The following is a 25693-nucleotide window of genomic DNA, read 5'->3' as shown; positions in this document are numbered from 1 at the left end:
AAATAATTATTACCAAACAGGTTTAACCTAGGAAAGACTGACCTTAACTGGCTGAAGATGTGGTTAAAGAATGGGGAGGGATATTAAATTTCTTGTGGTGATCTGCTTACTTGCATCTAAAATTCAAGTGTGAATGGATTACCATCAGTCCCCAACCTTTTTGGCTCCAGGGACTGGTTCTCTTATGAGAATAAAATGCCTGATGATCTGAGGTGGAGCTGAGGCGGTGATGCTAGCACTGGGGAGCAGCAGCAAGTACAGGTGAAGCTTCGCTGGCTCGCCAGCCACTCACCTTTTTCCGTGCAGGCAGTTCCTAACAGGCCTCGGACTGGTCCAGGGGTTGTGGATCCCTGAATTAATCTAGTCGCTGTGTATGGGCTTCAACTGAAATTAATATTTCAATTCTCTGAAAATGATAACTATATCATTGGGATAAAGAATCCTATGAAGATAAAGACACTGAATAGACTATCTATGTAAATCAATTTTTTTTTTTAAATTACTTCTATAAGAACAGATACCAAATATAGATAGTTCAGTATATCTTAGATAAGAGCTACATTCTTTTTTTGTAGCTTTGGTATCTCAGGGACATTTTATTGTGTGGGGAAAGTTCTTCAGTTTTATGTAGATAAGTTGTTAGATCTGAATGCTCAAGGTTTCTAGGATTTCAGTGCTCTTAGTATAATATTGGAATCAAAGCCCTAGGATGATAGGGTACTTAGTATCTGCTTTCAGGACTTATCAACATGTTCTTTGACAGTCCAGCTTGTAAGATAAATACAGAATGAATCAGAACACAGATATGCAGAGTAACTTGAGGAACCAGACTGGCTCGCAGGTCTGCAACATTTGATTGTAACCTGTTGGAATGTAAAAACTGTATCAGTCAGAACAAGTCAGATTACCCCTGAGGAAGCATAGGAACTGGAGAGTCACTTAAGCAATAGTTGGCAGTCAGTTGGCCTCTGTGATGGCTGTTTCTCACAGTACAACAATAAATGGCATTTTAATAATCACTTTAGTCCTGCGTGCATCTTATCTTGAGATGTGTTCTCTTAAGATCTCTCAGGACTGGTATAGAATTAGAACAGGGGAATGGCAAACAGGTACATGAAAAGGTATTCCACATCATCAATCACTAGAGAAATGCAAATCAAAACCACAATGAGATGTCACCTCACACCTGTTAAAAGGGCTGTCGTCAAAAAGACAAGTGATAACAAGCTTTGGTGAGGATGTAGAGAAAAGGGGACCCTTGTGCACTGTTGGTGGGACTATAAATTGGTGTAGCCACTATGGAAAACAGTATGGTGAGTTCTCAAAATACTTAAGATAGAACTGCTATATGATCTATCAATTCTTCTTCTGGGTGTATATCCAAAGGTAATAAAGTCACTATCTCAAAAAGATATCTGCATCAGTTAAAACAAAGATATCTGCACCCCATGTTTATTGAAGCATTATTTACAGTAGCCAAGACATGGAAACAACCTATGTGACCACTGACAGATGAATGGATAAAGAAAATGTGATATGGACACATACATCCAATGGAATATTTTCAGCCATACAGAAGGAAATATTGCCATTTGCAATAGCATGGATGGACCTTGAGGGCATTATGCTAAGTTAAATAAGTCAGACAGAGAAAGACAAATACTGTATGATCTTACTTATATGTGGAATCTACAAAACCCAAACTCATAGAAACAGAGAACAGGTGCTTGCCAGAGGTGGAGAATGAGAGTGGGAGAAATGGATGAAGGTGGTCCAAAGGTACAAACTTCCACTCATAAGTTTCTGAGTATGTAATGTACAGCATGGTGACTATAGTTAACAATGCTATATTGTTTATTGGAAAGTTCCTAAGAGAGTAGATCTAAAAATTTCTCATCATAAGAAAAAAATTTGTAACAATGTGAATTGATGAATGTTACTAAACTTATTGTGGTAATCATTTTGCAACATATACATATATCAAATCATTATGTTGTGTACCTGAAACTAATATAATGTTTTATGTCAATTATATCAATAAAAATGGGAAAAAAGGAAATAAATAGAACAGGGGAGTTTGGTGACTTAAATATTTAATGATCTAAGGTGTAGAAAGCCTGGTGTCTCCCAGTTTGAATAAATTCTTGGTCTCAGGGCTTTTAGAACAGACCAGAATGAGATAGATACATCTGGCTTTCTCTTTTCAGATGATATTCCTGTACCAGACCTAGCTTCATTCATTTTATTTTGTCTTCTTTTACTGTATTCATCTACTTGTTAAAAATGGCTCAGAAAATGTACAAAATATATGAGAAGTTAATTGTGAATACTGATAGAAAGGATTCTAATTCAGGACCCTCCCATCATTGTAGGTATTTGAATGATTTAAAATAGTTACAGTGAAAGTTCCTTGAAGAAAGTATTACCATTTCATTACTCTCCTTGAAAAGAGAAAAGAATAATATTCTAATAAGAAATTAAGGGGTAAAGTAAAGTGTTCAACATAACAATTGAGGGCCTAGGAGGAGTTTGACACATTTCCTTATGTTTCCCTTATCCAGTTTGATTTAGTACATCCAACTCTTTTCATTCAAATGCAGTGGTTTTGGGTTTTATTGGGTTGGAAGCTGCGTTGAGAAAATGCTAGGGATTTAAAAGGAACCTCGAAAATTATCGAGGGCAGCAGTTTTTAAACTTTTCCACTAAAATGGTTTAGATGGTCTAGGAGAATAAGCGAATAGTTGACTGATTTAGGGGCATGTCCCAAAGTGACTTAGTGCAAACTTAAAACATTTTTTCAGTTTTACCTTAAAAAATCATGAAGGAAAAATCCTGTGCCATTTGTATTTTTATCCATAATATTTGTTTACAAGTTTGTGTACTTAGTGCTGGAAATATTGTGAATAGAAAGTTGTTTTTTGGCTTTTTTTTTGTTTGGCAAAAGATTTCCAGTTTTGAGCAAATGTTCTCATTGCTTTATATATTGCTCATGTGACGTCATTGTCCAGAAAAGGATGGGTCATATTCTTAAAAACACGATTATCAGCTACTTATGTGAGGATAGAATGATAATAGACGAAGATCATCTTACATTTACATTGCCATGTAAATGTGAGGGTAATTTTTAATCTTAGTGTTCTTTACAACTTCAATCCTCAGAATTGGGTCTTATGCCCAAGTAAAAAATTACTAGGGGAGAGAATGTTAGGATGTGAGACAGAAGGTTTCTTGCCTTAGACTTTCTTTGGCATGATCAGGATTAAGTCCAAGTTAACTAACCATTGTTATAATTGATGCCCTTGTAGGAAGGAGCACTGGCAGTTGCTGGGTAATTTGAAGACTACTGTGGAGGGTTTAGTGTCAGCCAACAGCCCCAATGTCTGGTCCAAGTATGGTGGCCTGGAGCGACTTTGCAGGGACATGCAGAACATCCTCTATCATGGACTCATCCATGACCAGGTATGTAGGCTTATTCTTTTGTGCCAGAGTGCCCGAATCACTTGTTAAAAAGAGACAGTTGCATTAAGGTGTTGGCTGGGAGAAGATGATGGCCACTAATCTATGAGCCCTTGAGGGCAGGTCTGTAATGTAATGATGATGAGGAAGAGGATAAAGACAATGATGATGACTCATTGGGATTTTTCCTCTTAGGAGCATCTTAGGACACATCTGAGAAATACTCTATAATAGAGTATTGTCATTTTTAGAATATCCTGTAAGCATCATTTTGTAGCCAACTGGCTGATGCTTATCAATGGTAGTTTTAGTTATACCTTATATTTTTTTTATTATAAACTTTATTGATATTGAGTTTCTTTTTCTTCATATCCTCAAACACTCTAATAAGCTTTGAGTATTGAAAATGAGTGGAATCTAATAATATTTAATGGGTTTTGCTTTATCTTTGGCAATTACTCCATTTTCAGTGTTTTAAGTAAGGTTTGGACTGGATAAAATTGTCAAATGAGTTATAGGGTCTAGTATCCTACTAATTTTTAAAAATCAGACCTCACAAATATGTACATAATCATGTGTTTCCAAACACTCATGCTCTTCCCATGATAAGGCCTACTATTTTTCCCTGGAACTCTTTACCCTGAGCCAGGCTTGTCTTTTTTTTTTTTTTTAACAGAATTTATTCTCAACTAGCAGTCTCATAGGAAAAGATCTGATGAACTAATTGATATTAAGGTATTCATAGTTGATAGGATTTACTGTACTAATCCTCCCCTTATAAAAATCTGTATATATTTTACCTCTTAACAATATCTTTAAACCAGTAATCCTGTTGGATATTTTCAGAATTCAGTGGAAAAGTTGGTTTAGGTTAGAGTTTCTTTATTTAGAGTAAGTTCTGAAAGCGAGACCTTCTCAAAGAGTTTTGAAGATAAGGGGAAATTTTTAATATTTTAAAGAGTTGAATTCTTAATGTTCACCATTATTAAAACACCATTTTCGGAATTTTGAGGCAACATTGTGTAGTAGACTGACAGAAGTCTTTAGAATCAGTCAGAACCTAGATTGAAATCTAGATAATATCACTCAGGTCCTTGAGGGAAAACAATGACATAATACTTATAATTATAGCTTTTGAGTCAGACTGCTCATATTTTAATCCCTGCTTTACCATTATGTGGTATTGGGTAAATTATATAACTCTTTGTGCCTCTGTTTCCTTATTTGTAAAATGAGATAACACTGGTATGTACCTCACAGAATTGTTGTGAGAATTTATGAGATAGTACATGAAAGCTTTAGAAAAAATAGTAAGTTATCAGTCTTAACTATTACATAACATTACTTAACTTTATAAAGCCTTGATTTTCTCACTTATAAAAATGAGGATAATATTATTTATATTATAATGTTTGATGGAAAGAAAAAATGAAATAGCATGCAAATTTGCCCGCTGAAGTTCATGGCAAGTAGGAAGTAATTAACAAATGTTCCTTTTATTTTTTTAACTTTCAAGTTACGTGTAGTCCTATGAAAAAAAATAATTATAAACATTGGAATTTACAGAACAAATAAGTTAACCCACAGCAATGTTTTCTACCCTTACCACTAGTGATCTTAGTACTAAAGTTTAAGTAAAATGACATCCATGTTACCAAATCCGATAACATTTCTCCTTTGAACACGGTCTTATGCTCTTCACTGTTGATCATCATCAGACCTCGACGTGTATGGCATTATTATCTTCCAATGTCATAGATACCTTCTCCTACCTCTGTGGCCACTACTTAGTATCTTTCCCTGGAATCTCTTTCTCTTAGATTGTAGTTTTTAATAAGGTTCTGCCCTGTGTCCTTATCTCTTCTTACTTTGTACATTTTTCTGAAACAGTTTCATTCACTTGCATTGTTTTAACTATCACCTGTTTACTAATACCCCAGCTCAGACATAGCTGCAGAACTCCAGATCCACAAGACTAGCTGTCTGCTATACATTATCATCCGACTCTCTGTCCTATAGGCCAAGCACAACATGATCCAAAACAAACTTATTTTCTCTTATGACATTGCCCTTCCTCCTGATTTTTTAAATACTAATTTGTGGCATTGCCAGCTACTCAGTCTTCCAAGTTAGAAACTTGAGAATTATGCCAACATGTTTTACAAAAACTCAATACAGGTTTCCCAGGCTGATGACCAAAATACCTACCAGATTAGTGGCACTGCCTTCTAGTGGTTAAAAGTACCTGTGTCTCAATGGGAAAAGGGTTCTATTACCAGTATTACATTGTCATCTACAGTACTTAACCATATTACAAAACAAGTTACCATCTGTGCCAGAAAGAGAAAATATGTCATGATGAAATAGTAAAGTCAATGAAATTGTCAAATGAAAGATGCTTGGTAAGTGCAAAATAACATTAACATGACTTGTTATATTTGTTTAAAATGATGATGCCTATGAAGACACCTGGTCATCAGAATGAAAAATATTAAAGTATATTGTCACCTGCAAAATAGTAGTTGTATTAATAGTGAAAGAGCAAACCAGGCAGATCTCTCATACACACATACATACACACACAGTTTAGCAACTGCAAGCCCTAGTGGAAAGAATCGAAAACAAAAGATTCATATCAATTTCACTGCTGTTCTGTTCTGCCTTGTAAAGACCTAAAAATTGAAGTCTGTGTCAAGGACTTGTTTTTTTCTTTCATTTCCTCCCTAAAGATTAAGGCTTTCAAAGGTCTTGCTGCTTTGTCATCAGGAAGCTATTCTGGGTGTTGTGCCCTGGAGAAGGGGAAGGGAGACAATGATTCATGCTGGTCCTTTCTTCTGTGCTTTAATAAGGATGTGTTAGGGAATGTGAACTGTATTTTTTTTTAAATCGGAGCCTTAGGAAAACTATAACATCATGACCAAATTCTTAGAGGGGTCTCATTTTCCCTGATAGTGTGCATCTGAGCTATATTTTAGTCCTTTCATAAGGCAAGGCATGTTTGATAACCCCTTTTCTGCTGCTTAGAAATGTGGAGACACATTTATTTAATTGGTATTGTACTGAGAAATGTTCGTCGTTTATATTTTTTCATATTTTTTGCTATTATAAAAAATGCTGAATATTTATGCCTTTTTAAATTTTACATAGAGAAATTTAAAATCTGTGCCTCTATTTGTTCCTTTTTGATATACATTTGTGATTTTATACATTGAAAAAATTTTTTTCTATTCAAAAATTCAATATCCTTACATATTTTTGCTCTTACAAGATGTATAGGTTTCTTTGTCTTCCTCCTCCTCCCCTCCCCCCCTTCTCTCCTTCCTCTCCTCCCCTCCTCCATTTCTCCTCCTCCTCCTCCCCTCCCCCTTTCTCCCCCTTCCTCCCTCTCCCTTCCTTCCTCCCCCTTTCCTCCTCCTTCTCCTCCTCCTTTTTCCCTCCCTCCCCCTTTTCAGTCTAGCTGGAATTTATTTTGGTATATAATTTGTGGAGAATGCCTAAATTGATCTATTTCTAATTTGTACAATTTTCCCAACAGTATTGGTTGAATAATCTATTTCTTTTTCATTTTTTTAAAATAAAAAAGTAGCTTATTAAAGGGCATTAGTGAGCCTAAAATTTTTTTTAATAGACTTTATTTTTTAGAGCAATTTTAGGTTCTCTCAGGAAACTGAGTGTAAGGTACAGAAATTTCCCATAAACTCCCTGCCTTCACTCATGCATAACCTTTCTCATTATCAGCATTCCTCACCAGAGTGAAACATTTATTACAACTGAATCTACATTGACACATCATTATCACCCAAAGTCTCTAATTTACGTTAGGCTTCATTCGTGGTCTTAAACATTCTGTGGTTTGGACAAATGTGTAATGACATATATCTACCATTACAGTAGCATACACAGTAGTTTCACTGCCCTAAAAATCCTCTGTGCTCTACCTACTAATCCTCCCCACCATACCCTACCCTCAACCTCTGGCAACCACTGATCTTTTTACTGTCTCCATAGTTTTGCCTTTTCCAGAATGTCATATAGTTGGAATCATAAGGTATATAACCTTTTCAGATTGACTTCTTTCATTTAGTAATATGCTTTTAAGTTTCTTCCATGTGTTTTGTACATCATGATAGCTTATTTCCTTTTCTTTTTACTGCTGAATAATCTTTCACTGTCTGGATATATCACAGTTTGTTTATCCATTCACCTACTGAGGGACATCTTTCTTGCTTCCAGGTTTTGGTAATTATGAATAAAACTGCTATAAACATTGTGTGCTGGTTTTTGTGTGGACCTACGTTTGGAATACATAGCAAGGGATGTAATTGTTTGGCCATATGGTAAGAGTGTGTCAGAAACTGCCAAAATGTCTTCTAGAGTAGCTGTACCATTTTATATTGCTACCAGCAGTGACTAAGAGTTCCTTTTGCTCCAAATTCTTGCCAGCATTTGATGTTGGCATTGTTCTGGATTGTGTCCATTCTAATAGGTATCTAGTAGTATTGTGTTGTTTTAATTTATATTTCTTTGATGACATAAGATGTGATGCATCTTTTCATGTGTTTATTTGCCATCTATATATCATCTTTGGCAGGGTGTTTATTAAGGTCTTTGTCTCATTTTTAACATCAGATTATTTGTTTTCTCATTGTTGAATTTTAAGAGTCCTTTGTATATTTGGATAATAGTCTTTCCTTTATCAGATTTGTCTTTTACAGATATTTTCTCCCAGTCTGTGGCTTGTCTTCTCATTCTCCTGACATTGTCACAGAGCAGACAATGAAGTCCAGCTTATCAGTTCATTTTAACGAAATTTAGCTTATTAATTCTTTCTTTCGTGGATCATGTCTTTGGTTTGTATTTGAAAAATCATCACCATACCCAAGGTCATCTAGATTTTCTCTTATATTATTTTCTAGTTTTCTAGTTTTGTATTTTACATTTAGGTCTGTGATTCATTTTGAGTTAATTTTTGTGAAAGGTGCAGGGTCTGTGTCTAGATTCATTTTTTTACATGTGGATGGCCAGTGTTTTAGCACCATTTGTCGAAAAGACACCCTTTTCTCCTTTTTTCAAAGATCAGTTGACTGTGTGTGTGTGTGTGTGTGTGTGTGTGCCCGTGTATTTGTTACAGTGACATTGGTTAATGAAATCTAGTAAGTTTCAGGTGTACAATTCAGTTGACTATGTTTATGTGGGTCTATTTCTGGGCTCTCTGTTCTGTTTCACTGATCTATTTGTTCTTTTGCCAATACCACACTGTCTTGATTACTGTAGCTTTAGAGTAAGTTTTGAAGTCAGATAGTGTCAGTCCTTTTTGTAGAAAAACTTCATTCTTTTGTTCTTCTTCAATATTGTGTTAGCTAATAGGTGTTTTCCATTTTCACAGAAACTTTAGAATCAGTCTGTTGATATCCACAAAATAACTTGCAGCAATTTTGTTTGGGATTGTATTGAATCTATATATCAAATTGGGAAGAACTGATGTCTTGACAATATTGAGTCTTCCTGTCTGTGAACATGGATTATCTCTCCATTTATTTAGTTCTTTGGTATTCTTCATTAGAATTTTATAGTTTTCCTCATATAGATCTTGTACATATTTTTTTAGATTTGTACCTGACTATTTCATTTTTGGGTGTGCAAATGTGAACGGTAATGTGTTTTTAATTTCAAATTCCATTTGTTCATTGCTGATATATAGGGAAGTGTTTGACTTTTGTATATTGACCTTGTATCCTATGACCTTGCTATAATCACTTATTAGTTCCAGGAGGTAGAGGAGGGTGTGCATGTGTGTGTGTGTGTGTGTGTGTTCTTTTTGAATTTTCTACTTAGACAATCATGTCATCTGGCAGACAAAGCAATTCCCTTCCAATCTGCATACCTTAATTGTGTGTGTGTGTGTGTGTGTGTGTGTGTGTGTGTGTGTGTGTGTGTGTTATGCATTTGGTAGGACTTTAGTATGATGTTAAAAAGTAGTGGTGAGAAGGGACATCCTTGCCTTGTTTTTGATCGTAATGGAAAAGCTTTGAGCTTCTCACCATTAGTATGATAATAGCTATAGGTGTTTATCAACTTGAGGGAGTTCTCCTCTATTCCTAGTTTACTGAGAGTTTTTATCATGAACGAGTGTTATATTTTGTCAAATGCTTTTGTGTGTGTGTGTGTCTATTATTATAATCGTGGTTTTTCTTCTTTAACCTTTGATGTGATGGATTACAGCAGTTGATTTTGGAATGTGTACCTGGTATAAATCCCATTTGGTTGTGGTATATAATTCTTTTTATACATTATTAGATTTGGTTTGCTAATATTTGTTGAGGATTTTTGCATCTATGTTCATGAGAGATATTGTTCCATAGTTTTCTTGTCTTTTTCTGGTTTTCTGGCCTCAGAATGATTTGGGAAGTATTTCTTCTGCTTCTATGTTCTGAAAGAGATTGTAGAGAATTAGTATAATTTCTTCCTTAAATGTTTGGTAGAATTCACCAGTGAACCCATCTATGCCTGGTGCTTTCTGTTTTAGAAGGTTATTAATTGTTGATCTTTAATAGATATAGGCCTACTTAGATATCTCTTCTTCATGAGTTTTGGCAGATTATGTGTTTTAAAGAATTGGTCCATTTCACCTAGGTTATCAAATTTGTGAGCATAGAGTTGTTTATAGTGTTCCTCTGTAGTGTCCATGGGATCTATAGTGATGCCCCTTTATTTCATTTCTAAGTTAGCCTAAATTTTTTTCTGAAGAAAGGAAACCAAGTTTAGATGCTATTTAGTTAGACGTGACATAGCTAGGCGATATACTGGAGTTGATATCTCACTGCTGCCCACTCCTGGCCACTCGATATCCACTAAGCCACAGAACAGAGATCACAATTGCTGCCAAAATACTAAAGATCTTCATGACTGTAATTGGCAAAATAGTCTGTACATCTAACATTTTTGATTCTCACTTCCTCCTTTCCAGTCTCGGTGAGAGGTCCATTGACTTTTGAGATGCTTCTTGGATCATGTATGAAGTTCTCATATATTTTAAGATCTCTTTCTAGGCTATTTTGTTGCATTGATTGGTCTGTCTCATAATACTTGTGCTAGTTCTATATTTTTTAATTATTTAGATTTGAGTTTAACCCATGCCCAGTAGTCTCAGAAAGGATTCTCAAAAGAAAATATTAGGTTTTCATGATGCAAACATTTTGTTATGTTCAGGCCTCTTCTATGTGAGACTATGTTATCTAGGACTGAATATTTCTTTGACTGTAAATATAACCCTTTCCTGACTTAGGCAGTATGGGAAAAAGGTCTTTTTTAACTTGATTTTGCAGTAAGAATTGAAGATACCTGTCTGACTTTTAACAAATAACTATTTACTAGTTTTAAGAATTACCTTCTAGGGAGAGAGAGAAAAAAATAGCATAGATGATAGAGGCTCTGTTCATCCCTCTTGTGACCAAATCAAAATTGTGATAGAAACAAGGAGCGAACAGAAAGGAAAATTGCTTGGGATCTAGATGAAGAAGCCCTACAACTAAGGAGAGAAATAAGAAATCACCCTGCTATGGAAGGAGGTAGGACAGGGCGAGAATGTGAGACTGCCCAGTCCAAGCTGCTGAGTGCGACAGAGTCCATAGCAGTGGCACAGCAGCCAGCAGCTGCAGATGCCTCTTAAAGGGGCTGTGTCCGCGAGCAGACTTTTACAGTGGCGGACCTGCTTGCTCTGGGCACCAGCGCCAGGTGGGCTGCAACAGGAGACACCAAAGACTTACTGGGGGACACTGAGTTGTCAGAATAAGGGCCAGAGGCAAGACTCGCTCTGTACAGAAGTGCTGGCGGTATCTATCGTTCCTCTGTTGAGCCCTCCCCCTCCCAGTGTACAGACTCAGTGCCGCCATAGCTGAGACATCATCAAACTAGATAACAGAGGTCATTCTACCTGTAGGATTCCCTGAAAGTCTGCCTTCCCCAACTCGCGGCCCCACCCAGGCCACATCCAGGTGTATCCTTGGCAAGTCAGGTTCCCCTTGCTGAGCAGTGCCTAGACTCACACTGCTGGCAGCTGACTGTGGTTTCTGGTGTGGCCTTTTGAGGCAACTATAAGCATAGCATCTGTGGATTGCTTGCTGAATCTTAACAGATGGCCCTGGAGGGGCACAGGCTGGGGCTAAGTTTAGCCTGCAGCTGAACCCCTCTCAGGACTCTGCCACTGGACACCTACCTCACAAAGTCACACTAATAAGACCGGGAGACTTAAGAACTTTGTTTAGTACATAGAAACAGACACAGAAATGAAGAACACATTATCTGAGATAAAAAGTATATTAAATGGAATAAACAGTGAATAAAGAAGAGGATCAAATGACCTATATAGAGGCCGGGGAAGCCAAGGACACTCAATCAGAATGGCAAGATAAAAGAAGTCAAGGCTATGATAATAATTTAAGGAGCCTATGGGACACTATTAAATGTAAAACTATCCATGTCATAGGGGTACCAGAAGGAAAACAATACCTTGAAGAGCTATTTGAGAAATAATGATGGAAATCTTCCTTAACTTGGTGAAGGAAATAGACATACAATCCCAGGAAGCTCAGAGAGTCCCCCAAAGCAGGAACCCAAAGAGGCCCACACCAAGACACATCATAATTAAAAAGCCAAAGGTTAAATACAAAGAGAGAATCTTAAAAGCAGCAAGAGAAAAGCAGTTACCTGCAAGGGAGCACCCATAAGACTGGCAGCTGATTTCTCAAAAGTTACTATGCAGGGCAGAAGGGCTTGGCACAAAATATTCAAAGTGATGAAAACCCAGGATCTACAACCAAGAATACTTTATCCAGCAAAGCTATCATTTAGAGTCAAAGGACAGATAAAGAGCTTCCCAGACAAAAATAAGCTAAGGGAATTTATCTACACCAAACCAGTATTACAGGAAATGTTGCAGGGACTTCTTTAAGAAGAAACAACATATATCAAAAACATGAATAAAGAATGGTAATAACTACATCCCTATCCACAAGTACCTCAACTGGAAAAGAATTAAGTGCTCCAACCAAAAGAGAAAGTGGTTGAATGGATAAGAAAACAAGACCCCTACATATATGGTCTACAAGGGACTCACTTCAGATTAAAAGACACACACAGACTAAAAGGAAGGGGATGGAAAAAGATATTGCCTTGATGGACCTAGAGAGTATTACACTGAATGAAATGGGTTGGATAAAGACGAATATCGCGTGATTTCACATACATGTGGTATCTAAAGAACAAAATCAACAACAACAACAAAAGCAGAAATAAACTCATAGATACAAGAATATTTTGAGAGCGACTAGATGGGAGGGGAGTTGGGGGATGGCAAAAAAAAGGCAAAGGGATTAAGAAGTACAAATGGATAGTTGCAGAATAGACATGGAGATGTAGAGTGTAGCATGGGGAAGATGGTTAATAATGTAATGAATATGTAAAGGGAAAGAGGGATACTAGATTTAGTGGGGTGATTGCTTTGTGAGTTATGTGGATCTCTGATCACTATGCTATACCACTGAAACTGGTATATTGTTGTATGCCAACTATAATTGAAAAAAAAACATTGAATTGTACAATGTAAATACAAGCAACTAACTGTCTATTCATTTCAATAAAGCTGGGGAAAAAAAAGAATTACCTTCTAAGAAACTGAATGGTGGAGACATGTAAAAAACATTATTTTCACGGTATCACCTTCTGTATTATATATATATGTATTCCTTGTTCCAAAGAACAGTTAAAATAATTTTAAACAGTTATCCTTTAAAAAGGTGAACATGTATATATGTATGCCTTTGATTGCTTCTGAGAACCTTTGTTCAGGCAAGGGAAAGTTATGCTTTTTTTTTTTTCTCTCTCTCTTTGAATGTCAACACTAGAACTAAGTCTGGTTCAAAATGGTAGTGATTTGTTCACCATATGTGTTCCCGCAACAGGTGTGTTGCCACCAAGCCAATTACTGGCAGTTCGTGAAAGATATCCGCTGGCTCAGTCCCCACTCAGCCCTTCATGTGGAGAAGGTAAGAAGTGAAGGTAACCACAAGGCTTCGTTGTTTGATGTTCTATCTGAAGAGTCTCCTAGGCTAGAAGGATGGTGTGTCAAGTTTCCTGTTAACTGAGGAGAGGAAGTCATCCATGTAGGACTGATTTGGAGGGGAAAATTATTTGCTTTACAAAATAAACCTTGCAAGCCTATTGCTCTAGGCCACTTTTTATTCATCTGGGGAAAGGGGGAAAGGTTTTGTTATTTTCAAAAGATCTGCATATATGGGACCAGAGTGAAGCTGTTCAAGATCCAGGGCAAATGGCAAGAGGTTCTCTGAAGTGGTTAGGGAACTGGGACTGAAATGCTGATAACTTTGAGAAGAGGATGCACCAATTAGAAAGAAATATGAGGTTTCTGGAGGCTGTTGTCAAATGGAGCCAAACACATTTCTAACAGCTTTGGCTACCATTGTAGCACTCTGCTCTTCTGTCCTCTCAGCTCAGCATAGTACGTCTCATTTCCAGTCAGGGAAGCAGAGTCTGAGGAGATTAGGTGACTTGGCCAGTGTTATATAGCTAGTTTCAGATCATTCACTGCCAAATTTATGTATCTATTTATTTAACTTTTTATTGTTGAAAAATTTAAATATATAACAAACTTAAAGGGAATAGTGTAATGTACCCCAAAATATCCATCACCCATCTTCAATACTTATTGATTCATGGCCAGTCTTATTTCATGTATACCCCACTCACTGCCAGATTCATTGCTGAGATGATGTCGGGAAAAATAATTTGTTTATAAATGATCAGGGAACCAAATAACAAGGTGCCACGCTAGCCATTTTTGTGAGAAAAGGTGAGCCCATTGATCTTCTTATGTAGATTTTTTTGTCCTCATTTTATTTTTCCCACCAAACCCTCCTCTAACTTCCTTTTATAAAATATATTGCTGTAGTCATTTCCTCTTAGAAGCTGCCTGAAATTGCAGTTTGTTGCACTCATCCTGGGATTTTGAGACCTTGCTTTCAGAAATAGCCAAGTAGAAGGAGATTCCAAATAGAGAATGCTGTGACTAGAGCCAGAAAGAGGTGCTCAGATGGCTTCTCTTTGGTGAAGAATCTTTGGTGGCATTTTTCCTAAATCCTTCCTCCAGGTTTTTGTTGCATTCTTTGATGAAGGCCACCTGAAATAGAGGACTCTGAGAGAGAAGGCAAGAGGTCAAGTTTACCCTTCCTCTAAATACCCCAAAATAGATGCCTCTTTGGAGTTAGAACGAAAAGAAACAGATGTAGCTGCTTAGTCCCTCTCCAGTGGCCCAGTTCAGCAACAAGGCTATTAATCCCTTCCTTCCCTCTCCTTCCTCACCTAACCTCTAGATGCTGGCTGGAGGAGACATACCTCTGATTTGCTTCCTCTTAACCTGTCTTAATTTAGTTCTCATATCATTAGGTCTCAGTCTCGTTATATTTACCAGTATACATGTTTCGACTCATACCTTTTTGCCTCTAGTTCATCAGCCTGCATGAGAATGGCCAGAGCAGCACTGAAGGTGTGAGTGAGCGTATCATTGCAGAGCTATGGCTGCAGCATAGCTTGCAGTGCCACTGTCTCTCAGCCCAGCTCCGACCTCTGCTCGGGGATAGACAGTATATCAGAAAATTCTACACAGGTAAGTAGAGGTCACTTAGCCAGGTTGTTTCATATACTTCCTCATTGTTTTCCATTTTAATCTTTATAGACTCACTCTTATCACAGGGTCTCATACTTTTACTTGATGCCATAGAGGTTCCAGTCAGAAACACATAGCCAATCTTCTCTTTTACTTTCCACGTAATGCACGAACTTTATTCCCCTACTTCCATATACACAAACCAATAAGAGTAACTATTAGAGTTTCTATATTTCAATCACCGCCGTATACTTTTTATACATATACTTTTAACAACAGCTCTGAGAGTTGGGTATTAATATCCCTGTTTTCCAATCAGGGAAACAAAGCTCAAGAAGGTTAGTAACTTCGCCAAAGTCACCCACATCCAGGATTCAAATATGGGTCTTTCTGACTTTGAAACTTCTTGTCCTGGCCTCTGCTATACTGCACATGACTGAGACTCTTCCATACTTTATTTGTACCTGGCTCCCCTTCTCTCTACAGTGGCATAATTCTTAAGTCATTTTTACCTTTTCCCTCTGTCCTTCCCTGAGCTGCTTCCAGGGTCATACAAGGAAGCTAAAGTTCTCTTTACAGGACTTCATCATTGTGATAGCTTTTCTCTCCCCAGATACTGCTTTCCTGCTAAGCGATGCCCACGTTACGGCCATGCTCCAATGCCTAGAAGCAGTGGAACAGAACAACCCCCGCCTTCTGGCTCAGATTGATGCATCTATGGTAAAGGGGGCAAGAAATTATCTGTGTCTGCGCCAGCCTCCTAGACCTCACCAGGATGTAACCCTCCATAGCCGGCTACTTCTTCATTTAGGCAGTTGTGAACTGAAAGGCTTAAATTCAAAAAAAAAAATACTTAGAGAAGAAGGGGAAGTACATTTAAGTACCTATTAAAGTAAAAAGTCTGAGCTTAGGTCTTTTTGAGGTGGGAAGTGTCTACTTCTTTAAACCAGCAGTCCCCAACCTTTTTGGCACCAGGGACCAGTGTTCCTATGAGAATCTAAAGCCTGATGATCTGAGGTGGAGCTGAGGTGGTGATGCTAGCACTGGGGAGCGACTGCAAATTCAGATGAAGCTTCTCTCACTCCCCCGCCGCTCACTTTCTGGTCTGTGGCCTGGTTTCTAACAGGCCATGGACCTGTACCAGTCCACAGATCGGGAGTTGGATACCCCTGCTTTAAACTCTTTTTTAAATCCTTAGTCTGAGTAAGGGCAGGGTTGACAAATGAGCTGGGGAGAAGAGGAATGATTTCGATAAGGAGTAGAATTTATAACATCAGACCTAGTATGGACTAGTGTTGTGCTGGATCATTTTTATCTTTGAAATGTAAAGAGAATTTTTTTGGTTGATGTTGCTTATTAACTCCAATTCACTCACTTCATTACTAATATCAATGCTTCATTCAGGTAGAATGGAATCACAGTCCCTACTCCTTTTAGGGGGAGATCCCCTATCTCTCCTGATTTAAAAATTTTTATTCTTAGTTACCATCTATTGAATACTTTGTATGTGTCAGACATAGTGCTATGCATAATTCATGCATTATGTCATTTAATTCTCGCAACTCCATAAGGTAGGAGGCCACTGAGGGACAGAGTAGATAGGTCACTTGCCCAAAGTTTGGACCAAATAGCTTTTAAATAATAGGGCATGGATTTGAATTCCAGTGTGACTTCTGACTCCATGTGTATAGTCTTAAGCACTTTGGTTTGATCATCTAGGATTCCTGTGGCAGAAGCTGTGGTATATGGCAGGACTTTGAGGTTTCAAAGTTGTGTCATCTACTTGGGAGTAGCTATGTTGTGTCTTTAGGCTCTGGCTGTAGTCCAAGCTGGCTGCCAAAGGCTGGTTTCTACCAGTGTTTCTGTAGTGCTGAGTGCCCCTCCTCTGAGGGCCTCCCTAACTGTGACATGTTTTTTTTAATAGTTTGCCAGAAAGCATGAGAGTCCACTGCTGGTTACAAAGAGCCAGAGCCTGACAGCTCTGCCTGGTTCCACGTACACCCCTCCAACCAGCCATGCTCAGCATTCCTACTTTGGATCCTTCTCTAGCCTCCAGCAATCCGTATCCAACCACGGACCAGGTATGGGGATAGGAAAGGGTAGTCGTGACATATATCTTCAGCCCTGGAAAGCTGAGGACTTTGTGGGTGCCCACAGGCTGGATATAGATAGACCCTTGGGTTGGTGCAGTCTGTCAAACTTCATGTCTTAATAATGGACATCTTAAAAAGGTATATAGCAACTAACCTAAGATAATTCAGTGGAATCATTAAAGAAACAGAGGAAAGAGATGTTTTTAGATTCTCCTGGATTTCTAATCCACATTGCCAAAGAGACATTCTAGCAATAATAGCTAACATTTATTGAGTGCCTACCATGTCCCAGGCTTTGTTGTAATCAATTTATATGTATCATCTCATTTAATCCTCAAGATAGTCCTATAGGGTAGGTGTTATTATCTGCTTGTTTTACAGATGAGGAATGCATACTAATAAGCCATGAAGCCACTGTATCAAGAACTTATGCTCTTAGCTTAGCTGCTTCTAAGTAATTTTTTACTTACTTCAATGACTTGCCTTTTCTGAGGTGATACCATGAATCCTGGGCACCCAGTAATGATATAGGGAGTTTGATCCTTAGTTGTGGAAAAGCCCTTTATATACCAGAGGCTTCCAGTTCACCTTTCCCTCCCCTTTCTGTTTATGTCCTAGAAAGAAGATCTACTTCCTTTTCACTCTCTGGCCCGCCCCGGAAACCTCAAGAAAGCAGAGCGCATGTCTCTTCAGCAGAGGATCAAACCATCCAAGCCCCTCTGCTTCCAATCTCTGTGTTAGCCAGGGATTCCCCCTCAACCCCAAATGAGATGAGCTCCAGCACTCTGACCAGCCCCGTAGAATCATCCTGGGTTAGCAGCCAGAATGATTCCCCAAGTGATGCCAGTGAGGGGCCTGAGTACTTGGCCATCGGCAATCTGGACTCCCGAAGCCGCGCTGCCAGCTGTCAAAGTCACAGCAGCAATGCTGAGAGCAGCAGCTCCAATTTATTCTCCTCCAGCAGTTCCCAGAAAGCAGATTCTGCTGCTTCTTCCCTAGTAGACCAAGAGGGCGGTGGGCAGAGCCAGCTCTCCAGTGTCCTTCGCAGATCCAGCTTCTCAGAGGGGCAGATACTCACTGTCACCAGTGGAACAAAGAAAAACCATACTCGCTCCCACTCAGATACCAACATTGTCTCCAGAGGAGCCCCAGGTAAATGATAATCACCAGCCTCTAGTTAGTAATGTGGCCTCCTGAATTTAGGGACAGTATATTATTAAGGGTCTTCAAATGACAGAGAAGTTATGTTTTGGATGACATGATGGCATCCTGCTTACAACAAAAGAGAGAAGTTAGTAATATAATATGGATACCCAAAGAATCTCTCTGAGAATATTTGTTTGTTCTTTTATGCATTGCTAAATAGTAAAAGCTTTCCTGTATTCTTTTACTAGTTCTTTAGCATTAGAGCATAGTGCGACTCATCAGAGTTCAAGTTTTAAATGTACCTTTCAGACACAGGAAGTACTAATAAGTTTTTAAAATAACCCTGTTAAATTCCTCCCTTTCCTGTGATTCCTGAGACGTTTGGTCAGAGTGTGTTACCAGTATGAGAAAGGCAAAATGATATTAGGGTTTCCTCTTTAAAACTAGAGATATAGTGACTGTGGGGTGATGAGACCTACTAAGCAAGTAGGTGGAGCTGACTAGGTATGGCTAATTCAGGTTGAGAGGCAGGTAAGGATGCCCTGGCCACTGAGACCTCCCTCACACAAACACCAGCTGCTAGTAGCAGAGAGCACTCTAGGCACAGGGAAGGTGGGTCTCATTGCTTTTGCTATCTTCCTGCCACCTTTCCTGGGTTGTTGGTGTCTGGCAGGCTTTGATTGGGTTTCATTTGTAAGAGAACCTCCATAACATCCAGTATAACATGGACCTTTGTGCCCAAAGCAACTTCTGTGTGGGAAAGCCCCAGAAATAAAACATACAAATAAATTTTAAAAATTAAGAACATAAAAGGAAATTTCCTTGAGCAACCAGAGCTGCCATTGATTTCTCTTTGTAATTCCTAGAAAGGTGAGAGCCAATGCCCTCATCTGAAATTTCTGAATGGCAAACTTTTATCTCTGTTTTTATGTCAAGAATGTGGTTTGGTTTATTGGAACTCTTTAGAAAAAAAAAATTTTTCAAATCAAAGCCTGTCTTCCCACAAGCTTTCTTAGATGTGACGAGTGCTAGGGTTAGATCCTCACTTCACATCTGCTGCAAGCCTGATATCTACTGTACTCCGGGCCACTGGTCTTTGAGCATGTAATAATTCCCTGCCCTCATTCTTGAATCCACCTGGATATCAGAAACCACAGCAACCTGCATTGGAAAAGGGAGCCAGAGAAAACCTAAGCAACAAGAGTGTGAGGGGGTGTGGGTCATGTGCAGCTTCTTATATGAGTCATCCCTTCATCAGCACAGGGTTCCCTCCCGAAAGTTAAATCCCCACATCTGCTAGATCAGAGGACACTCTTTTTCTCACTCTCTCTATTCTCATTTCTTCTGTCTGGACTCTACACTTGTCTCTCTACATACAGGAGGCCCCAGGAATATCACCATTATAGTTGAAGATCCCATTGCAGGTTTGGGAGCCAGTCCTCCTTTCTGTGTGCCACCTCCTCTTCCTTCTGCCCCTCTGTGACCAACTTGCTCAGTTCAGACCCTCCTTTTCCATTCTGGTGTCAAATCAAGTCTGGCTATTTTGGTCCTGCTAAGATGTTTGGACCTATCTGTAAAATGGCACCAATATTTTGCATAAATGTGTTTTCTGCCCATGACTTCCATATGCTTCATTCAGTCTCCCAACTGCTTCTGGGAGGCAGTGTTAAGACTTGCCAGTTCTGTTTGCCCAAAGATGAAAGTGAGGTCTGCTATTTGTCTAAGGCATCGTGATGAATCAAGGCAGAATTTTTCATAAGACTGAGTACTTGTTATGGATTACTTTGTTTTCCTTGAATTAACACCAGAATGTATTTTCTTCCCTTTCTGTGGTCTTGGATGTGGGTGCATGTCTTTTGCCTTTGCTAGAGTCCCTTGTTTCCTTTTACTTTCACCCATCTTCCTTCCCCTCTAAGTTTCTCCCCACCCCTCATTCCAGTCATTGCATAGGATTTTTCTAGTGACTTAGTCTGTTTCTTTGGTTTTCACAATGGTATTCAGACTGAATATTGTGTTCCACTCTGCATACTATAATGCATGGAGGTATTAACACTTGAATGTGTCTGCAAGACAGCAGCGTGGTGAGGGAGAACTGAAAACTGTGGTCTCCTGGTAATGGGTGAAGCCACTAGGTATGTTAGCTTGGAACAGAGAAGGTTAAAGAGGAACAAGTCTGTGAGACCACCATTTAGAAGAGCGTTGTTGTTCTCAAGGAGATGAGAAATTGTAAGAAGACAGATTTCAAGTGAATATGAGGAAATTCTAAGAATTAGAGCTGTTCATTTAAATGGGCAGCATCAGGAGGTAGTGAGCTCAGTAAGCAAAGGCCGGATGGCCTTTAGATGTTTTAAAGGAATAGGGTGCTGTTGTTGGAGTTTGTGTTGTGCACTGAGTTTGACTGGGGACCTCAGGGGTCCCTTCTAAGTCATGGTTTCTTACCAGGGCATCATGGTGACTACCGGTTTGCCTACGGTTCAGTTGTGAGGAGCAGAGCCCACTCAGGACCACCAAAAACCTTTGAGGCCCAAGGAGGACACAGAGTTATCTCTCACCACATAGTAACATATTTTGTGAGAGAAGAAGCTGACAAGTTGGCATCATCTGTCAGGGAAATGGGTTGGATGCAGCTCAATCATTCTTTCTTCCTGAGCATCCTGCTTATTTTTCAGGCACCCACCTGCATTTCCGCCTGCTCTTCCTTCTGTGACACTAGAATTTTGTATTTTCCTTTGAAGAATATCAGCTTCTCGTTTCCTGTGAGCCCTGCCTGCTGCTGTTTCTCCACTCCCAACTTTTAGTGTTCTTGAAAACTTCTACCCACGCATTGCCTACTTTGCCAGCCTTCTCTTGCAATCTCCTTCCTTCTCCAGTAAGGCTGGGCCTATAGTCCTTTGGTTACAAGGCCATCATCCTTGACTTCTCTAGCATTGTCTTATGCTTCTTTGAAAGACATTGCTGGATTTTATTTTGCACTTCTGCCAGTTCAGAAGTGAGTTAAATTTGGAGGTATGACACATTTACATTTCAGGTCCAGGAGAAGCTATATCCTAGTGTTTCCTTAGTGAGTTTAACCCTTCTATATTGTTTTAAAACCTAGTGTCAAGCTGTCAGAAAAGTTTCAATGTGCTTATCTTTGTTTTACCATGTGAGAACTGTTTTGCATATTGGTTTGTCAAGAGGGTAGAAGTTGGCTAATATACCTGGAACATTTGGTAAGAGGATGGAAGAAAAGAGAACTAAATTCATGAATTCACTTTCATTTGATTCTTTTTCACCTTTGTGTTGCATTCTGGGTCATGTTTTTTCTTTTTCCCTTAGAATATACTGACTTCCCATCTCCTTTCTTCCCCATGTGTTCCTGCATTCTTGGACTGTTCCCTGTTGGTGTGCCGCCTCTCTCCTGTTTGGGAGGGCATTGGGAATGGGAGCACTTAAATGTTGAAAATCCAAAGTTGGGAATGTATCTGTTGCTCACCTGGTATGTTTTTACTCCCTGGTGGTCACTGACACTAGAATCCTGCAATGATAAGTCGAAGTTGAGAGGCCACTTGCCCTACTCTGGCCCAAGCAGTGAAGTCAGCACACCCAGCTCTCTGTACATGGAGTATGGTAAGTGAGTACTAGGAAGGCTAGGGCTGCAGTTGTGTCTTTGCTCTCCCCTTGTGCCTGCTAAGCTCTGAGCTGTGTGGCTCATCTCAGCTATGTGGAGGGTACATACCGTACAGCCTCACTCTCCCATCATTTTCAACGCCTGTGCTAGAAATCATATTGCCCTGCCATTTTTCTTCTCTCTGACTTAGAGGTCCCACCCTCTCTTATGCTGTGGGTGTTATCACCATGAATGTTGAGCCACATAGAATGGCTCTCTGAGTGGGTGAGAGGGACCTTGAAAAGAGGCCTTTGAGTGTCTGGGCTTAATTAGCAAAAGACAAGTTCCATATGGAAATCATCCATAGGAGGAAGCCATTTGTTTTCTTGTGTGACTCTTGGCACAGGTTTTTTGTTTTCTTTTTTGTGGGGTAGGAGGGCAAATATGTCGTCTTAAATAAAGGTGTTAAAAGAATTGTTTCCAGGCTCTCTCTATTCATGCCACCATTCTTTAACCAAAAGGCTTAGTGCTCTGCGATCCTGAGATTCAGAGACATTCCTTTAGAAGGTAGATATCTTCTTTCCAACCTTTACCTAGGAAAACTTGGGAGCATCTTTAGTGGTAAAATCATCAGACTTCTCAAAGAAGCTTGACTGTTACAGATTTGTTTTTTAAATCAGAGCTTTTCACATCCACATTCCATTTTCCCACAGAGGGTGGTCAGTACCTGTGCTCAGGGGAAGGCATGTTCCGAAGACCTTCAGAAGGACAGTCCCTTATCAGCTACCTGTCTGAGCAAGACTTTGGCAGCTGTGCTGACCTGGAAAAGGTGAGGAATCTAAGGGACTACCAAAGAGCCTGTGAGTTAGGAAATCTGGCCTGAGGGGCTGTGGTGCCATTTGTTCTAAAGAGCTCTTGGGTACACAGCAGTAACATGAGTATAGACTACAGGAAAGATAAGCTCAACAAATTCTATCTCTGGAGACCTCTTCAGGGAGTAAATGCTCTTTATCAAGTCCAAGAATGTTACTGATTTTTGTCTTAGAAGCTGCCTTGGGTAGAGAAGCATTGAATTTCAGCCACGTTATTGTTTCTGTGACCCCTGGAACCTTAGGGAAAAACTATATATTTCCAGAATCAGCTTCTATATTTTGTTCTAAGGCTTAGATATGTAATAAATAATGTCCCTGTATCATTTTATAACTTACAAAGCACTTTATCTTGAGACATCACATTTACCTTAATACTTTATGTATAAGTGCATAGGTTTAGAAAAGACCCTGATATGAAATTCTGGACTTCTTCTCTGTTATATTTTTATGTAGAAAGTAGGGCAGGAAGGCCAGGCATGGACAGATCTGAGAGCAAAAAGAATATAGGACAGGTTTTTTTGACCGTCAGCTTTCCTTACAGTAGAAGTGTACGTTTTCCCTGGGCATTTTTGAATAAAAGCAGTGCATGCCTTGGAACCCCTGTTTTCCAACATTATAATCAGTGAGGCATTTCAATATCTCTAGCCCTTTGCTAAGCAACTTCTGTGGTGCTTTCCTTCCCCCAGGAGAATGCCCACTTCAGCATCTCAGAATCCTTAATTGCTGCCATTGAACTAATGAAGTGCAACATGATGAGCCAGTGCCTAGAAGAGGAGGAAGAAGAGGGGGAAGACAGCGATACAGAGATCCAAGAACTGAAGCAGAAGATCCGCCTTCGTCGCCAGCAGATCCGCACCAAGAATATGCTCCCTGCGTACCAGGAGACTGAGCATGGAAGTGAGTGAGGCTGTGAACACCTCTGTTCCCGCTTCTTCCAGGCTTCAGGATAAGAGTTGGTGCCTCATAGGCTTTCTTTTTGTCCCCCTTAATTTGAAATGTGATAACCAAGCCAAGGGTTATTCCTCTGTCAAAGATTTTCTATGTTGTTCTATATTTGTTTTCCTACCAGACCAGAGACCTAGAGTTCATCCATTTCCCACTTCAGAAATATCTTCCAAAACATATGTTTCTAATATGAGTGCTAAGACCATTGGTCCTAGATTCATTTCACAGTTGTACTTTGTATTTACGTGAAACTTTCTAAATTTCATGAATAAAATGGGTATCAACCAGTAAGAAGAACTAGTTTCCAATTTCCCAGCCCAGCATCACTCCCAGCCAAGGTTCTATTGAAGTTGTGCAGGTCTCTTTCATTGTGACCCTAGAAGGAGTAGGAGATGTCTTTCTGTCCTGTTTATTGCCTCTCCCACCTTTTTTATTTTATTTTTTTAATGGAACAGGCTTTCGGGTCACTTCCAGCAGCTCCCAGTTCAGTTCACGTGATTCGGCACAGTTCTCTGATTCTGGCTCTGCTGATGAGGTTGATGAAGTTGAAATACAAGGTAAGAAGTGACAGTTTATTTCAAAGGAGTTTTCATTACCCTTTTCTTTCGATTTGGAATCATAGGCTGAGAAGCTTTCCTTAAGTAGGGGACCTTCAATATGGCCCATTATGGAATGTTAGTTATTGTAAGGGTTAGCCCCACTTGCTAAAAATAACACTCCTTTAAAATTTAAGCCGAAACTAACACTGAAAGAAAGTGTTCCGGTGGAGTGAGTTGGCTGTTGAAGTCGCCCTGATGTTTCTTCCTCATTGCACCATTCACTTGGATTCTTACCCTGATTCCTCCTGCTAAGGGCATAGGGCTGGCCCATGCCTATGTGAAATTAGAATCCTATTCTCTTGTATTCCATAGCACAACTAAAATTGTTTCAAGGTGTTTAAAAGGAGCTTTATTACAATCCTAAGAGAAAAAGAGAAAAAGTCATTGGAGGAATAAAAGCAAAAAATGAAAAAACGTTTACAAAGTAGAGCTTTATTTTCTGTCCTGCCAGTGCTAGGTAAATTGCTTACAAACTCTTGTGCTTGTCGTAAGGATCTTCATAGAGAAGAGGAGGGTTCTAATTTGAGAAAGCAGTTGTGTTTAATTAGGCTAACCCATAGTTAATGGGTTAATCCATTCCTGCAAATCATAGATTTCTTCAAGTTCCCATCAGTACAACAACAATAACAACAACAACAAACAGTTCAGGGACATAAGCTTTCCCTCATGATTGAAACCCAGAGTAATTTTATTATAGAGGTGAATTATATTTGTAATTCTCCATTGTAAGATGATGATGAATATTTTATTGCATGAGGCTCTGATTTCCTATTTACATTAGTCTAGAGAACCCATTCACCTGCACAGACCTCCAGGTGTGGTAGCTGGGTTTCTTCCCCATGCAGAAATACGATTTTTACACTTTTTTCTAGGTTGCTAGGAAGTCTTTCTTCTGTGTTCTCCTTAACAGTATCTGATATCTATTTATGACAATAATAGTCACTTAAAACTCCATTTTTTTTTGTTCGTATGTGGTTTTCCAACAATGGTTCTCTAATTTTCTGAGACCAACTAAGTATTCTATAATTCAGTTCTTACACTAACTCTAGGAGTTAGCACAAACTCCACAGCTTAAGTTTTCAGTCCCATAAAACTACCCCCACTTCAGATGCCAGCCACAAATGGGGTCACCAGGCTCCCTGCACTTCTCCCCAGCCAATTCAGGAGTTCCCATGACTCCCCACCAAGAGTCAATAATTTGCTAGAATGACTCGCAGAACTCAGAAAAGCACTATATTTACAATCACAGGTTATTATAAAGGATACAAATGAATAGCTGTACCTGAAAAGGTATGTAGGGCAAGGTCCCAAAG

The 25693-nt window shown here is 39.2% G+C and overlaps 1 protein-coding gene across 8 annotated transcripts in view; it reads left to right on the top strand.

Moving 5' to 3' along the window:
• Positions 1–25693, top strand: part of RUBCN (rubicon autophagy regulator) — a 56720-nt gene that overhangs the window by 15615 nt on the left and 15412 nt on the right. For 4 of the 8 annotated variants that reach the window (XM_039850815.1, XM_039850816.1, XM_039850812.1 and 1 more), the window contains exons 2-12: positions 3306–3459; positions 13416–13499; positions 14977–15136; positions 15750–15856; positions 17061–17217; positions 17848–18381; positions 19755–19799; positions 21889–21984; positions 22678–22793; positions 23523–23733; positions 24237–24338. In XM_039850815.1, the coding sequence (XP_039706749.1) occupies positions 3421–3459; positions 13416–13499; positions 14977–15136; positions 15750–15856; positions 17061–17217; positions 17848–18381; positions 19755–19799; positions 21889–21984; positions 22678–22793; positions 23523–23733; positions 24237–24338 (1651 nt within the window). In that variant the 5' untranslated portion in view covers positions 3306–3420. The remainder of the gene's footprint in view (positions 1–3305; positions 3460–13415; positions 13500–14976; positions 15137–15749; positions 15857–17060; positions 17218–17847; positions 18382–19754; positions 19800–21888; positions 21985–22677; positions 22794–23522; positions 23734–24236; positions 24339–25693) is intronic. The other 4 variants (XM_039850813.1, XM_039850811.1, XM_039850817.1 and 1 more) reach the window with 2 other exon arrangements.

Source organism: Pteropus medius, unplaced genomic scaffold (genome assembly GCF_902729225.1).
Source record: "Pteropus medius unplaced genomic scaffold, Ma_sr-lr_union100, whole genome shotgun sequence".
NCBI classification, from domain to species: Eukaryota; Metazoa; Chordata; class Mammalia; order Chiroptera; family Pteropodidae; genus Pteropus; species Pteropus medius.
Note: the sequence above shows the minus strand (reverse complement) of the source record. Positions and strands in the feature narration are given on the sequence as shown.